The sequence below is a fragment of the Clytia hemisphaerica genome, unplaced genomic scaffold (genome assembly GCF_902728285.1).
Source record: "Clytia hemisphaerica strain Z4C2 unplaced genomic scaffold, Clytia hemisphaerica genome assembly, whole genome shotgun sequence".
NCBI lineage: Eukaryota > Metazoa > Cnidaria > Hydrozoa > Leptothecata > Clytiidae > Clytia > Clytia hemisphaerica.
In genome coordinates this window covers 1,918,436-1,934,666 of record NW_027103836.1, presented here as the reverse complement: position 1 = coordinate 1,934,666, position 16,231 = coordinate 1,918,436, and the positions used below count along the sequence as shown (strand labels likewise).

At 34.6% G+C, this 16,231-nt stretch overlaps 3 protein-coding genes across 4 annotated transcripts in view; 1 reads left to right on the top strand and 2 right to left on the bottom strand.

Annotated features, from left to right (window-relative positions):
• The window catches only part of LOC136807215 (spermatogenesis-defective protein 39 homolog), a 56,142-nt gene extending 41,549 nt beyond the window's left edge, over positions 1-14,593 (top strand). For both annotated transcript variants that reach the window (XM_067063811.1, XM_067063810.1), the window contains one exon: positions 14,430-14,593. In XM_067063811.1, the coding sequence (XP_066919912.1) occupies positions 14,430-14,447 (18 nt within the window). In that variant the 3' untranslated portion in view covers positions 14,448-14,593. The remainder of the gene's footprint in view (positions 1-14,429) is intronic.
• LOC136807213 (steroid 17-alpha-hydroxylase/17,20 lyase-like) lies at positions 2,369-5,063 on the bottom strand. The gene is made up of 3 exons (XM_067063808.1): positions 4,818-5,063; positions 4,094-4,402; positions 2,369-3,532 (listed from the first exon to the last, which is right to left on the bottom strand). The coding sequence occupies exons 1-3, from the start codon at positions 5,026-5,028 to the stop codon at positions 2,538-2,540; spliced, it is 1,515 nt and encodes a 504-aa protein (XP_066919909.1). The 5' UTR covers positions 5,029-5,063; the 3' UTR covers positions 2,369-2,537.
• LOC136807212 (steroid 17-alpha-hydroxylase/17,20 lyase-like) lies at positions 8,062-11,245 on the bottom strand. Its single transcript, XM_067063807.1, has 3 exons — positions 10,906-11,245; positions 9,714-10,025; positions 8,062-9,333 (listed from the first exon to the last, which is right to left on the bottom strand). Exons 1-3 carry the CDS (start codon positions 11,120-11,122, stop codon positions 8,339-8,341), a joined length of 1,524 nt encoding a protein of 507 aa, XP_066919908.1. The 5' UTR covers positions 11,123-11,245; the 3' UTR covers positions 8,062-8,338.
• Positions 14,594-16,231: the final 1,638 nt, after the last annotated feature.

Below are 16,231 nucleotides of genomic sequence, written 5' to 3'. Positions count from 1 at the left end.
ATATCCATACATCCCTTGAAATCCGCAAAACTATTTGTTGTAATCGTTGTACTCAATAACTGCATTCGTCTTACATCATAGTCATTATAAAAAACCCCGGTCTATTGTTTTAGCTTTTTGTTCAATTTTCTTTTGTTACAAACAAAAGACAAGTTACAATTTGAATACTTTTTTATCACGTTACCAAAATCTCCTCTTGGGATTGGTCTATTTTCTAATCACATGATCAAAAAGTTTGCAAAATAAATCGATTTTGGTACGTAAGCTCCATCTTTTAACAATAAAAAGAGACAAAAGCCTTCCAGACCAGTGTTTTTATAATGACTATGCTTACACATCAACAACACTGGTCGTGTTCAGACATGAGAGTTTAAGTTTAAGGCGTAAGTAGTACTAAGTTGATATGAGAATTAAGAAATACAACGACTTAATTGCTATTTCATCTTTTAGATGGATTACATAAGAGAGGAAAAAGGAATCCCCTTTTGAATGTTTGAGTGGGGCTTCGTTTTTGATAGAGGAGATCGCATACAGTTTTGTTGCGGAGTATGGGAATCTCCATACTTCGATCCATGATATTCTCATTAAAAGCCCATTAGCTGCCTAAATTGCTAGAGACGCTCCGAGCGTCTCTAAGTCATAAATTTCACGTTCTCCTTTCATAATTCACAAAAGGAGCATGATTTTCACTTGCGAACTCTGATTTCGTCTATTCAGAAAACTGTGATAATATCGTAAAAACTTTTTTTTAAACCAGAGGGTGATTCCTTTTTAAACTTTGGTTTAACTTATGAGGAGTCTGCAGCTAAATACAAAAGGAATATAAAAGAAACATGTAGACTTAATTACTTTAAACCTTGGTCTGAACACGACCACTGTTTGCACTGTTTCTATTTTTTCCTCAGTTCATTCCTGTTTGAAATAGCAAAACTTTTTGTTAATTGCACGCATCCTTTGTTTATGCTTCCTTAATAAAATATTTTGTTTTAAAGGCGGCTCCTACCACAGATATCTGTAAAGCCCGAAGGGCTAGATTTGCAGCTTTGTTCAAAAAGTGAAGCTCATCTTTGGAAGGATTTCCTACCAGAGTCACGTGACTAAAATATGCAATTTCACCGGTTTGAGAGATGTGAAATAGCGTTTGCCGCCTACGTTTTTTTATCTCGCGCTCCGAAAACAATTAAAATGCTAGATCCTATCCATCGGCACGAAATTTAAAAAGTCAAATTTTTGCTTCACTTTTTTTTGCTGGAGAAAGCTTAAAGTTGCCTATCTAGCCCTTCGGGCTTAGATATCTGTGGCTCCTACCCTACCTTTAAGACAATGGAGCCTATGACTTTTGATTAAGGAAAATCAAATAAAAGTGACCATGCAATGCGGTTAACCTTTTGTTGCGTGCACGCTTCTATTGTAAAAAATAAAAGAATTTATAACTACAGTTTTACTAAGGAAATCTTCCAGCGTGAACGCCCCCAATGTGTTCTGTGTCTTTATGATACAAATAGATATCACAATAGTGAAGTTAAGTAAATCGGTAAAATCACGACTAACGAAGATTTAACAGGCTAGTGAGTTTCAACAAATCAAATTTCATATTTTTACTAGCCTATTACGTTTTTCGTCCGTCGTCGTGATTATCATGGTATCCTTAACCTCAGTAATATGTCAATTAAGCTATGATTCTTTTTACACTGCAAGATTGATTGCGTAACGTGAAATATGAGTTCACACAGAAACACAATCTTATTATTAGCCTGGATAAACTATTTCACAGTCTATTTTTTGATATTTTATGTTCTGGTTTACAGCCTGGTCTCCTTAGAGCGATTTGCATTCTCAGGCTAAAGCCGTAAGGGCCAATCTACATTGCGCGGAGAAATTCTGCAACAAAAATAGGGTAACCCACCATCTGCTAGTGAACATACAGCTTTCTGTTACATAAAAATGGCTTGACGTTTCATTTTTCCAAATTAATGTTTAATTAGCGTGTCGGTGGAGAAAGGCCCTTAATAACTTTGATATGCAAAATTGATATACCTTTTGCTGGATGCTGGCCTATTCAATGGTAAAAAAATAATCGTCTAGCCGAATTTTGTAATGACTTGTTACATTACTCTTCGACTTTAAAGTACCTCGAAAAATTTCAACAAAGTTTTTGACATGCACTGTCTCTTTCTTTACAAGAACAATTTTATTAGAACGATGAGGCTCTAAATCGTCAAATGACAAGATTAAGCTAAGTACAGTGTTGATTTTGGAATTTCAAGTAGTTTAAGAGTCAAAGTAGTGAAAGCGGATATAAAGCCTAACATAATTTTGCCTTAAAAAAAGAAGAAATATTTACAGTGCCACCAAAATCATAAGGATGTTAAGTAAATGAGGTTGGATCTTTGGAGCTTCTACTGCTCTAAATATGAAAACATTTTTTTACAAGTCTGATAAATTAGCAGCAAAAGTTTTACTGAATCCTTGAGATTCGAGCTTTATTGTGAAGTTCAACTTATAAAACAGAGTTCGTTGGCTCGCTATGGTTTGTTTTATGATTGTATTCGTCTCTTGAAGATCACTTTATAGTCTGTAGCGGGTGAATACGGTCCTCCTGGTCCTCGTTCGTCCAACCCTGGTAGCTTCTCTTCAAGATATGGACATATCTCGTAAGACCGAATCAATTTCGTCGTGATCAAAAACATTTGAACTTTAGCCATTTTCTCACCAAGGCAGACTCGAGTTCCAGCTGAGAAAGGCAGATAGTGTGTTGCTCTTTCCTTCTTTAGACTTCCATCAGCATTTAACCAGCGGTGGGGGTTGAACTCGTGCGGTTTTTCCCAATGATTCTCGTCATAGTGAAGACTGTATAGGTTAAACAGTATTGGAGCTCCTTTTGGAATGTTGATTCCATTGATTGATGTATCCACCATGGCTTTATGTGCAACATTGATTCTAGCAATTGAAGATTTTCGATTGGTTTCAAACAGCATTGCTTGGGTGAACGGCAAAGAGTCCAGATCTGAATAAGTTAGACGGTGTCTCAAACCAAATGTCTCCACAATTTCGTCATGCATTTTCTTTTGGTATTCTGGGTGGTGTAGGCAATACAGGAAAAACCAACGAAGTGTTGTAAGAGAAGTTTCAATGCCGGCAAAAAACAAAATATTGACTGTATTTTCGAGATGGTCTTGAGAAACTTCTTCGAAGCCGGCATCTTTCCATGCTTCTTTGTTTGAGGATAGAAAGAGAAGTTGATCAGTTACATCTCGAAGGTTGTCTGGATTCAAGGTTGTCTTGTGTTCCTCGAACATTCGATGAGTCATAACGCTTCTTTGATTCACTGCTGTGACCAGCATTTTGAATTGTGCAGTCGAGGTGAAAGTTGGGAGATAAACAAGCCAAGGTAACATGGCCAACCACATATCCAGACCAACTCCTTTGCCAATATTTGCGGTGAATTCAAGAATATGTTGAAATTCAGGATCATCGATCTCATAGTTTGTGGAAAAACATCTTCGACAGATTGTATTGACCAATGTGTTGCCTGAAAAGGTAATAATATCAAGTATTAGAAGGAAAAGTAGCCTTTGCCTATATAATGATTGATATGTAATGATTGTTCTTCGAGCAATACAAAAGGGCCCTGTAGATATGCTCGCAAGGTTGCACAATTTGACTTTCAGGTTTTATTATAAAGTTTGTCAGCTTTTCGTATTACAAAGTGTGTCAGTTCTATCACAAAGTGTGTTAGGTATTACAAAGTATGTCAAGTTCTATTACAAAGTGTGTTAGGTATTACAAAGTTTGGCAAGGTGTATTACAAAGTGTGGAGTGTATTACAAAGTCTGGTGAATTTTATTACAAAGTGAGGTAGGTTAATTATTACAAAGTGTGTTAGGTATTACAAAGTGTGGCGTTATTACAAAGTGCGTTAGTACAGGAACATTGTGTACGTTCAGCAACACTTAGCCGATGATTGCGACGACAGGAACCGTCTAGTAGTACATATGTACTTTGTTTTCATAAAACCGTGGTAGGCTCATCAGCTGAAATTTCTTAAATCTTAAAGGTAGAATTCAACGAGAGACAATTTTCAAGACGTTACCTAAATATGGTTGTATAGGAACAGGTTTGTCAAGTTCGTCAGAGATAATCGAACACAATTTATCTACGTCATCGGTCACAATATCTTCAATATTCGTCATGCCGCTTCCATATAAATGTAAACTTTTGTACGCTAATTTTCTGATGAAAGCCCATGACTTGGAATAATCCATAGCTCCGAATGTTCTTCGTCCTTTAGTTGCTACCAGTAGACTAAGTCTTGGCGAGCGTCCAGCCATCTCGTGCCCTTTGGTGATAAGACCCTCTTTGACGTTCTCGTAAGAATTAACGATGACGTATCTTTTCATACCTGTGTTTGAAAGGATAAACTGTAACTGGATTTGAAATTAACATGTTTGAGCTCTTTATCTCCTCCTGGAACTTGGAAATTCTTGAGTAGTCTTTCATAAGTTATGTGGCGCGTGAAATGGCTCAAGAAATGAACAACTCGAAAACAAAGAGACTGTGAGATTCATTCCGTGGAGATACAAGGTGGTTTATATTTTCCCTTGTGCTGTTCTTTTATTCTTTTTATACTTTCATAACAATAAACTCTAGAAATGGAAGGGCCCCTCATTTTGAAAAATATCCCCGGAAATTTGCAATATTTTTAATCTCAATGTCGGTCATATTTACAAGGGGGCTTCCCGGGGGCCTTTACTGCTTCAATTTCCCGGGGGCATTTATCCACGGGCAAATTATTTGTCACCGAAAAATGCTCTTACCTATGCTAATACTGAACACGTCACCATACGTTTTTCCAATCTCCAAGAAATTCAAGTGTAAATCTTTGCTCAGCAAATTCAAATTTCCAATCAGAGGAAGCGGGAATGGTCCTTTTGGATATTTCCTCGAATTGATTAAATGTTCCACATAAGTGATTAACACCCATAGTAAGAACAGACTTGGGATTGCTAGTAAGATGTAAATAAACATTTTTTACCTAAAAGAGTAAGAAAAAATATTTGCCTATGCATCAACAAGAAAAAAAATTATCAAAAATCAAGCTGTAAACTAAAAAATCTAAGGAAAAATTATAAAGATTTTTGGCCCAAACTTTGTCATCAATTCCTGAGAACAACTCTCGGGACATCAAATCATATTTTTTCAAAAGAACTGAATCAAATAAACAAGTTAGACTTTAGACTCTGTCCACTATGCATACACAACTTTTTGAAATTAACCTACTATGTAATCTCAAATATACTTTCTCATCACAAAAATGTGTTCTGTGTCTTTATGATACAAATAGATATCACATTATGTCAATTAAGTTATAACCCTTTTTACACTGCAAGATTGATTGCGTAAACTTAAATATGGGACAGATTAAACTTTAGTTCGCACTGAAGCACAATTTTATTATCAGCAAAAACTCGATTGAACGATGAAATGATTGTTTAATAGATTGGATTGTTTATTTACTTTGGCTCGACATGGCAGCTTTCCAAACTAACGTTTAATCAGCATGTCAGTGGCCCTTGATAACTTTGATATGTAAGATTGATCTACCTTTTGGATGCTGGCCAAAAACATAATCTTGCAATGACTTGTTGTATTCTTCAACTTTGCACTCCCTCGAAAAAATTCAACAAAGGTTTTGACATGCACTCTCTCTTCTTACAAGAACAATTTTATTAGAACGATGAGGCTCAAAATCGTCAAATGACAAGATTAAGCTAAGTACAGTGTTGATTTTGGAATTTCAAGTAGTTTAAGGGTCAAAGTAGTGAAAGTAGATATAAAGGCTTACATATTTTTGCCTTTAAGAAATAAGAACGGAATATTAATAATCTTAGGCTCGAAGAACAAGAAGAGTCTCATGAAAAAACTTCGGTCGGCTCTTATTTAAATTAGTTAGATAAAAAGAGTGTATTGGAATTGCCTAAAATTGTTCTCATCATGTTCTTATTTCAAAGGCAAAGACAGTATTCGTTCATACATTTTTTTTTAGAACAATTGTCAAAAAATCTGAACAATTTAAGAACAATGCTCAGCCTGGAATTACTAAATGCAATGAGGCTCAAAGTGCCTTATTATTGGTTCTTATAAAAAAAGTGTATATTGTTTTTAAACTTTCAGTCCTTTTGAGCCTCATTGCTCTTACACGTTTTCTTTATAAGAACAAAATATATAAGAGCATAAGGCTAAAATATTAAGAAGCTAAGATCATTCTAAAGCTTTGCGAGGTCTGAAAACCCGATTTCTAAGGAAAATGACCAAAAATGCTCACAAAATGGTAAAAATATGAACATATGTGATATATTTTAAGAACATCTTTAGGCTTAAAACTCAAAAAGTTAACAAAATTGGAAGGTTTCAAAAATTTTGGATGTTCTTATAAAAAAGAACATTTATGAAATTGCTGTCATAGAAAAAGAGTGTACTTCGTGAGTTGTCAAATAGGGATAATTTTTTGAGACAGTTGGCAGTAAGATTTTTTTGTAATTCTATGATTGAGTGATTAGAATTAGAGAAAAATCTCTCGAAACGTAGCCAAACGTAAATCTCGTGATCCAAGCCACGATAAACTTCCAATATGAATATCACTGGGTCGATAAACTGAAACTTATTTTGATTGAATAATTAGGTTTATCATTTTAAAAATCTTTAAAACTCTGATTAATAAAATTGATGAAAATGTCGTAGATTGAGAAATATCTATTATGTACAATCTCAGTCATTAATGTAATCATACTTTATAATTATTCAAAAATTAGTTGTCTGATTTTCAGATGTATGATAAAATGATGTATTTCAGAAATATAATAAAGGTATAGGTTTTATCTAAAAATTTTATTTTGCATAATTTTGATTTATTGAGAAGAAACACGGGGAAATCAAATAATAGTAATTAGCCGCATTCTTTTTCACTGTTCAAGATATTTTGAATCTCTAAATACAGAGGAAATTACTTTTTGAAAGACTCTAAATTTTAATTGTTCTTTTAAAACATGGCTTATAAGCAGGTTCTAGGTGGCCCCTAAGAATTTAGGTGACCCCCCGGGGGGGGGGGGGCAGCTGGGCAAAAGGACCGACGGGTATATGCGGGTCCTAAGGGTACCTTTTCCAATATGTTTAAAATGCACTGTAAGGGTCGGAAAAACTAGAGATGCACTGTAAGGGTAGAAATTTCAGAAAATTCTTGAAAAATCTAGATATTTTGACCAAAAATGCTAGAATTTTGACCATTTTTTGCACGAAAGGGATCGAAAATTTGGGGGAAAATGCACTCTAAGGGTATGATTTTCACTGATTTTTGCTGCACTGTAAGGGTGCAATTTTAAAAGCCAATTTTTGGCCCGCACATACCGTCAGTCCGCAAACCCAGTGCCCCCCCCCCCCGGGGGTGACCCCTAGAATTTAGGCGGCCGCTAATGGAACAATATTCTAGGTGGCCCCTAAACTTGAGAAACTATGAAATTTGAAAAATAAGATGTATCTTTTTAGAAGTGCCTTAATCTCATTCTTAAGCACAATTGAATGCAACATAAGCTTGTTGACAAAAATCCCAAAAGAGCAAAAGATATTACTGTCTCACTGAGACAGAACTTTTATTAAATGTGAAAAAGATGTACAATAAAATCTATAAAATGGACAAAGCTTTGCGCCACAGGCTAAACTATTTGCTATTCTAAATTCGCTGTGGCCGAATTAACACAATAATTTAGAATTCAGCCCCCATTTTAGTTTGAATATTATTATAATCTAGAATAACATCAGTTCTCCAAAATTTCCTTGAAAAAATGATGATGAGAGAGTTTTGAATGATTAAATGTAAATATAAATCTCAGCTAAAATAATATTAATATGTAAGAATACACGTTTTTTATAAGAACAAACTAAATAAAGAACATAAGGCTTCGAAGTTTAGAACATCAAAGGCTTAAATGAAAAAAACTTAAATGTTCTTATAAAAAACGTGTAGTGACGAATAAGACACTAGAGTAAAATTTGGCTCACCCTCAAAACTTTTAGTTTTAAAATATTTCTTCACTGAAAGGCTTAAAAAAGTGCATACAAAACTGATTCTATTGCAATTTCTGAATTACGAAGCGATTCATAACCTTTAACCAAATTTCACCCTATTGTATCTTTTTAATTTAAATTTCATGAATATGAATATAAGAAGAATGAAAAGTCTTTGAAGGGCTGTTATATTATAATTACAGCTCTATATGAAATTATTTAGTAGATTGGAAGAACCTCAAAACTGTTCAAATATGTCATAAAAAGTCACTTTCTATTACGCCTCTGAGCGTTTCTTGAAAATGACTTTGTAGGTAGTACCCGGTGTGTACGGGCCACTACCCGGACCACGTTCATCCAATGCCGGTAACTTCTCCCCATCATATCGCATCACTTCGAAACTTCGTACCAAGCTTGCTGCAATCAAGAACATTTGTACTTTAGCCATTTTCTCACCAAGACAAACTCTTGTACCGGCCGAGAAAGGTAAATAATGCGTGACCTTTTCTTTCTTCAAACTTCCATCGGTGTTTAACCAACGATGCGGGTTGAATTCGTTTGGATTCTCCCAATATTTCCCATCAAAGTGAACGCTATGGAAATTAAAAATGACTGGTGTACCTTTTGGGATTGCCTTTCCTCCAATGGATGAATCAACTTCAGCTTTGTGCGGTAAATTGATTCTTAGAATCGAAGCGCATCGGTTGGTTTCGTTCATCATAGCTTGAGTGAAAGGAAGAGATGACAAGTCACCATACGTCAAACGATGCTTTAATCCAAAGGTGTCTACGAGCTCTTGATACATCTTGGTTTCATACTCGGGGTGGTAGAGACAATATAAGAAAAACCAACGCAATGTTGTCAAAGTTGTTTCGATACCGGCAAAAAAGTAGCTATGAACTATAGCCTCTAGTTGCTCTTGTGTGACTTTTTCGAATCCAGCACCTTCCCATTGTTCTTTATTCTGTGACAAAAATAACAGCTGGTCACAGATATCACGTAATTTCTCTGGATTGAAAGTTGCGATGTGTTCTTCGAACTTCTTTCGTGTATGTGCGTTTCGGTTCTTGACAGCTGCTATTAGATGTCTAAGTTCTTCACTAGTGTTTGCTGGAAGATTTGCAAGCCATGGGAAGATCATAGTCCAGCCATCTAGTCCTAATCCTTTTCCAATATCAAATGTGAAATCAAGGATGTTTTGGAATTCAGGATCGTCAATTTCATAATCGGTATTAAAGACTCTGGTGCAAATAGTGTTGACCAAAATGTTTCCTAAAAAAGGTATAGAAATAAAAATGGTTGGTGGATACAAAGCTTTAAGGCCTCCTGGGTCTTGTCAATGACATTGGGCTTTTCCAGAAAAAAACCGTGCACCCCCTGTTGAGGAGGTCCAATCTTTTGAGACCTACCCCCTACAAATTTTCAATCATTACCCCCTTGGAATTCCGCTTGACGGATTTTCGTCTACCCTTATGGAATTCCACTGCATTTCAAACCTTACCCCCTTGGAACGGAAATGGACCTCCTCAACAGGGGGTGCACGAATTTTTTCTAGAAAAGCCCATTTGATCAATGACAAGTGACATTTTAGTGTATAAATTTTGCACTAAGGTCGCCTATACGGCTCTAACACATCATGTGTATGTACTTACCCAAATACTGGTGAATTAAGACTGGTTGTCCAACTTCTTTAGAAATGATTCCACTTAATTTTTCAACATTTTCCAATACACAACTCTCCATATTCACCATCCCCTCTCCATATAAATGCAAGCTCTTGTATGCCAATTTCCTGACGAAAGCCCACGACTTCGAGTAATCCATTGCTCCAACGGTTTTGTAGTTATTACTGTGATATTTTGAACCGACTCTCAAATGTGGACGACCAGCTAGATCGTGTCCTCTGGTGACCAAGCCTTCTTTAACATTCTCGTAAGAATTGACGACAACCACACGTCGCATTCCTGAAGAAACAAGGTCAATAGAGGTTCAAATTATGGTTTAGGTGGTCGATTTAGTGTTACTGTGATTCTTCTTAGCTTAATTTTGAGAAAAAAAACATCTGTTTCATAAGCTTTACTTTTAATTGAAATTTAGAAATCAGAAATGGGCGTTGCAAGGCTACTAGCACACTACATGTTTTTTTTTATAAGCATTGCACTTGTAAGCATATCTAGGCTCAGATATGGGGAAAAATTAAGCATATGGCAAGCATTACGTGAGCCTACGAAAATTGTTTTTTTCCTGATTTTGGATTTTTTTGGCTGGAATTTTAAGGCTTTTCAGGCTTTTTTCTAAGGCTTTTTAAGGCTTTTAGTTGGATTTGATTAGACTTACTTATGTACTTATGTAATTCTATTAGTGTACCCAACTTTAAATAAAGAATGAATAAAAAATAAAATTTCAGTATAAATTTTTGCTTTCGATATAAGCATCCCTCAAGCATTTTTCAGCCTTATTAAGCTTTCGACCTAAGCATCTCTGAGCCTGTTTTCTGATTTTTATATGTTTATAAAAAAAACATGTAGTAGGTTAGTACTTGCCTGGTGAGATTATTAAACACCTAGTTACGAGCTAACTGGCCAGACTAAGTCGACAGCCTATTTCAACCCTAATTTTCCTTTTCAGAATTCCTTTAAAAATAAGTTCCCTCAATCCTAAAACCTATTAAAATAATGGTCATCCTTTGTTCATTATATCATTATTTGCCTTCAGGAGTTGAAAATTTGACCGACATGCTTTTAAAACTTTGGAGAGATTATGGCTTGATTAAATTTTCCTGGGATCCTTACATGCTAATTAATCAAAAGTAAGAAATAAATAATTAAAACTTTAGGAACATACCCATGCTAATGCTGTAAACATTGCCATATTTCTTTGTCAGTTCCAACAAATTAAGGTGTATCCTCTGTCCACCAATCAAATTCAAGTTTCCAATTAAAGGAAGCGGGAATGGTCCTTTTGGATATTTCCTCAGACTGATTACATGTTCCACATAAGTGGTTAACACCCACAGTAAGAATAATGCCGGGACTGCTGCGATTATGATCAATGCTATCATTCTTTTTACACGCCTACTTCAAGTTTGAGCAGTAAAACTCGACCTCTTGATAAATAAACAATATACTACTTTCTTTAAAGCTTTTAGCTAAGTAGCATTTGCAAAAATATGGAAAAAGCTGGATAAAGTACTTTTAAAACAAATATTGTTTGAAGATAATGTTTGTTTGAATCAAATTACATTTCATACAAGTTTTTTTATATAAGAAAAAAAAACTATATAAGAACATAAGGCTTCGATGGCCGAAATGTTAAGAACAAGTTAAGAACAGTTTAACGCTTTGTAGACTCTAAAATGGCCAATTTCTATAGAAAATGGACAATTATGCTCACAAAATGGTGAAAATAAGTAAGAACATGTTGAGAACATCTTGGATGTTCTTATAAAAAAACGTGTATGTCATTGTGAAACACATAAATCAAAACATATTTGATTCAATAAGGATTGCTTAATGTTATATAAAAAACAAAAAAGAGGGAACTGTGTCCGAAAAATATTGAATTTTCAGGGCTTGAAATAACGGTCAGACATCGGACATTGTCCGACCCAAATAGCTTCATGTCCGACCCAAAAATCATAATTTTCAAGCTAAAGCCACCCTGACCGGACATTTTGTCCGACCCAATTGAAATCGTTATTTCGAGCCTTAAATTTTAACTAAATTCTCTTTTCGTGGTAAAGAGGAAAGGCAAACTTAAATTTGAATGTATCATTTTTTAATTTTGGAAAAGTAGTTATCAAGATTGGAGGTATAAAGTCAAAAGTCATTATAAAAAACAGTCAAAAAACGTCAAAAAAACCAAGCTTGGATATACTTATTTCTTCATTGTGTAGTGCTACTTCTCAAAGTTCGGGAAATGAAGAAACCAACTCCGTTTTCGAGCATTCCTTAATTTGTAAATTTTGAAGGCAAGTTTGGATAAACTTATTCCTTCATTGTGTAGTGCTACTTCTCAAAGTTCGGGAAATGAAGAAACCAACTCCGTTTTCGAGCATTCCTTAATTTGTAAATTTTGAAGGCAAGTTTGGATAAACTTATTCCTTCATTGTGTAGTGCTACTTCTCAAAGTTCGGGAAATGAAGAAACCAACTCCGTTTTCGAGCATTCCTTAGTCTAAACAGTCTCAGGACATAATTTCGAATTTGGATAAACGTATTTTTTCAAAGGGGAGATGCCGTTTCACAATGCTAGCAACACGTCTTAAAATGTAAATCATTTTGGCTTTATTCATTTTTGGATTGTGAAAATTTGAATCCCAAGTTACGGAAATTGACATTTTTGACCCGAGTATCCGAACATCCGCATCCAGATTTAAAGTTTGTGATATTGCATTTGACAACCTTTTGAAGAGTTGCAGGATCCCAACCTTGTGATTAGTTTGGGAAACCCGCCTATTCCCAAACCTGGAAATGACGTTTCACAAACTTAGGATTTGTTAATTTTTTTCTGTGGAAATCGATGTAACTTTTACGGGAATGAGCTAACAGTTCTTTGCTGGAATCAAAAAATATATACATTCTTTTAGCCTTCAATTCGCCCATCTTTTTTTTCTGAAATCAACTGCAAATTAACTAAAACGCTTGTAAAATGGCATAAAATTTAAGATTTAGTTCCAAACAAAAAAGCTCCTTAATTTCTGTTTCTATTTTAAGGTGTTTCCAGTAAGAACCGATAAATATGATTCAGCTCCAACTGGGGGTAGACTGGAGTCGTTTATAATGCGTGTAATACAGTAATATAGGCGTTATAAGATAATTATTGTTACGGGATTTAGTTTGTATAAACTAAAATTGTTCCCTCCATTACTTTTTGCTTTATGTCTGAATTAGTCGTATAGCTTGCTAGACTACACTGGGGGATACCTAGACAGGGTCCAGGGTGTTCGACGATATTAAGAGTACAATCAAGGTCGAAATATACGGTGATTTTTGAGTATTTTGTCGTATTTCAGAATTTAGAGTTCGGGCGAGAATAGGGATTTTAGTCGTTCCACTTGGGTTTTTTTGGATGTTTCGATTTTGGAGGGGTTCGTTGAATTCCAGGCTATATTCTTAGCCTTAACCCTATTAGCCCCAAGCTTTTTTGACTTTTGTATATCCCCAGGGGGGTAGAATCTACCACCCTCGATTATTTTCGATCTAGAAGAGCTATGGCCATGAAATTTGGTACAGATGTTCTCCATCATGATACAATTTTCCAGGAAGAAAAAAAAAATTGATGACGTCATTCAAAAACTGATGACGTCATCACAAAATTTCCACCTGTCGGAAAAAAGCCCAAATATATGGTTTACAAAAATGTCTATTACAGTCGAACCAATAAAGATATTTCGATTCTGTTTCAAGATTCTGAAAGTTAAAAGACTGTTCTTTAACATAATTGCCGGTTTTGCAATTTCCATGAATATTTTTTCTTAAAATCTATGCTGAAGATGAGTAAAATTTTCAAAATTTGATGACGTCATTAATGATGACGTCATCATTTGAAAAAATTTTCTTTAGATTTATTAAATTTGTATTATCAATGCCTATCACGTGTCAAAATTTGAAAATGATTGAATAAATAGTTTAGAAGCTATCAGCATTTTAAAATTTTGAGTTTTAAGGATTTTAGCTGGGTTTTATGTCATGTTTCACAATAAAGTCATAAAACCTGATCTGGACAACCTATGACCCTAAAATTTTGTACAAGTACTCTTAATAAGATTTTATTAAAAGTCAGAAAGTTTCAAGTCGTTTGAAAAATTTTTCTCCGAGAAATAAACAAAAGAACTCCAGCTTGGTAGATTCTACCCCCCCCCCTGGGGCTAATAGGGTTAATACACGTTTTTTTTTTTATAAGGAACCTTAACTTTGCTCTGAGCCTGGAGTTCCTTATTTTTACAGAGAATTTCAGTCTCAAAGTTCCTTATCGAGTTCCTTACTACATAGGAAATTTTGAACTTTTTGCCCCTTGAAAGATCAAAATTTGGTCAAATTAGTCCCAATAAGGTACATTATTTTCAAATCCACTTATTCTCAGCCTGGGCAGTTCCTTAACAAATCCTTATTTTTTGAACCATTTTCAGCTTGGAGTTCCTTATAAACGTGTTCCTTATAATAAAAAAAACGTGTAGATCATTTTTGAGCATTTGAATCTTTCAAAATTTCAAAAACTCTGTCTTTAAAAGAGTTTTACAAAATCTTAGCCACAAATGCTTGTCAACCTGATATTTTCCCCTGAATAAAAATATCATCAAACATTTTCGGTAAGCTGAGAATAAACTGAATGTCAGGTTAATTGTTTTATCTTTTTTCTTACTTTCAGTCCATCAAGTGGAGATGACAATTGACCAATCACGCCTAAAGAATGATGTTTTTTAAATTATTCTTTTCTAATTACTTTATAATTTTTTTTTTATAAAATGGGATAAAATTTTGTAAAAATAATCATTTGTTACGTTGAATCAGAAATAAAAATTATTTTGAAAATCGAACAAAGTATCAATTTATGTGGCTTTGCCGACAAGTTTTTTATTTCTAGGACGAAAGTTATTCTCTAGAACACCTTGATTTGGACTCGGCCTGGTTCGAAATACCTTAAGTGGATAAATTTTGGCGAGGATTAAATTTGGCGAATTTGGCGAATTTTGCCAAAATTCGCCAAATTAAATCCACGCCAAAATTTCCAAATTCGGCATTTCGTCAAATTAAATCCCCGCCAAATTTAACAAAAAAAGAATTATGTAAAAAATCACAACTTTTTTAGTATATTTTTGAGTAATTTTCACCCATTTCAGTGTGACAAAATTTCGAATTCTCCAAATTAAATCCCTGCCAAATTTTACGAAATTGATTTATCGCCAAATTAAATCCCCACCAAAAATCGTATTTTGGCCAATCGCCAAATTAAATCCACGCGCCAAAATTTATCCACTTAAGGTATATAGGGTCCTTAGACCTTAGAGTGCATTTCACCAAAGATTCTTACCCTTACAGTGCAGTTTGATTTTATATCTTATTTTGCTCATGAAGGTAATAAAAATAGATGGAGAGTCAATGCCTTTTGTTCTATTCTGATTTATCATCGGAAGCAAACAGCTGTTTGGTTGCTTTGGGAATAAGATTATTAATTTTGGGTATACTCGCGAGAATATTTAAGATGAATGAAAAGACATGACATTTTTAACAAGTATATTGAAATATAATAGCCTTGTCATGAAAAATTGAAAAAAACTTCACATAATAAGCACAAATACTCCAAACTTCTAGGGGAAGCTGCCCATAAAGCCATCGATAGATTTAAAAAAGAATTACGTCTTACGTACGACTAGGAACCTTGTATCGATCATTTTGTCAGAGTATGAAAACCGCTGCCCACTTAGACGTGAAGTGAAGATTTTAAGATAAGAAACTTTCAATGATAATGTGATGCGACTCTCAAGCTAAGGCTACACTGATAGTTTTTTCAGGCGGCTGCAATGCAATTGTTGCATTGCAGCCGCCTGAAAGATGTTGCTGTCTAGCCATCTAAAAAAAGGAACTAGGAAAAACGTCAAAAAAACATTCGAATTATTACAAAACATTCGAAATACAAAACATTCGATTTTATCAAAAACATTCGATTTTCGAAGGTCCGACGTTCCAATGACGTAATAAGATTGGAATGTCAGATACATCGTCAAAAAAATTGCAGATTCTTCTGCAACAAAATCAGTTCAAATTCAAACTGATTTTGTTGCAGACACTTGCAATTTGTTCTGCAATATTTTTATTGCGTTGCAGAGCAATTGCAGAAAAAATTGACGTGCTATATTTTGCAATTTCTCGCGCGCTTGCAACGCAACGCTAATTGCATTGCAGCCGCCTTAAAAACTATCAGTGTAGCCTTAGCTTCAATGTTCACAAAATGCCAGCCCAAAAATATATCCTTTATGAAATCAATATATTCTTTTATCCTTAAATCAGTTGAAACTATTTCGAATCGCATTTTAACTAAGATTTCTCGCAAAATTAAGTTTTTTTAAATAAACGGACCAGCCTCTTTCTGTTCTTATAAAGTTATAAATTAATGTTTTTTGCTTCCAATGATGGTACATCAAAGAAAAGCCGCTTTGAATAGATTTACAA

What these genes read in the sequence shown, in the direction of transcription:
- LOC136807212 (XM_067063807.1), bottom strand. Translation starts at nt 11,122, where the DNA reads ATGATAGCATTGATCATAATCGCAGCAGTCCCGGCATTATTCTTACTG. An exon ending in TGTTTACAGCATTAGCATGG is followed by an intron (nt 10,026 to 10,905) that starts GTATGTTCCTAA and finishes TTGTTTCTTCAG; the next exon opens with GAATGCGACGTGTGGTTGTC. An exon ending in CTTAATTCACCAGTATTTGG is followed by an intron (nt 9,334 to 9,713) that starts GTAAGTACATAC and finishes TACCTTTTTTAG; the next exon opens with GAAACATTTTGGTCAACACT.
- LOC136807213 (XM_067063808.1), bottom strand. Translation starts at nt 5,028, where the DNA reads ATGTTTATTTACATCTTACTAGCAATCCCAAGTCTGTTCTTACTATGG. An exon ending in CGTGTTCAGTATTAGCATAG is followed by an intron (nt 4,403 to 4,817) that starts GTAAGAGCATTT and finishes TTTCAAACACAG; the next exon opens with GTATGAAAAGATACGTCATC. An exon ending in TCCTATACAACCATATTTAG is followed by an intron (nt 3,533 to 4,093) that starts GTAACGTCTTGA and finishes TTACCTTTTCAG; the next exon opens with GCAACACATTGGTCAATACA.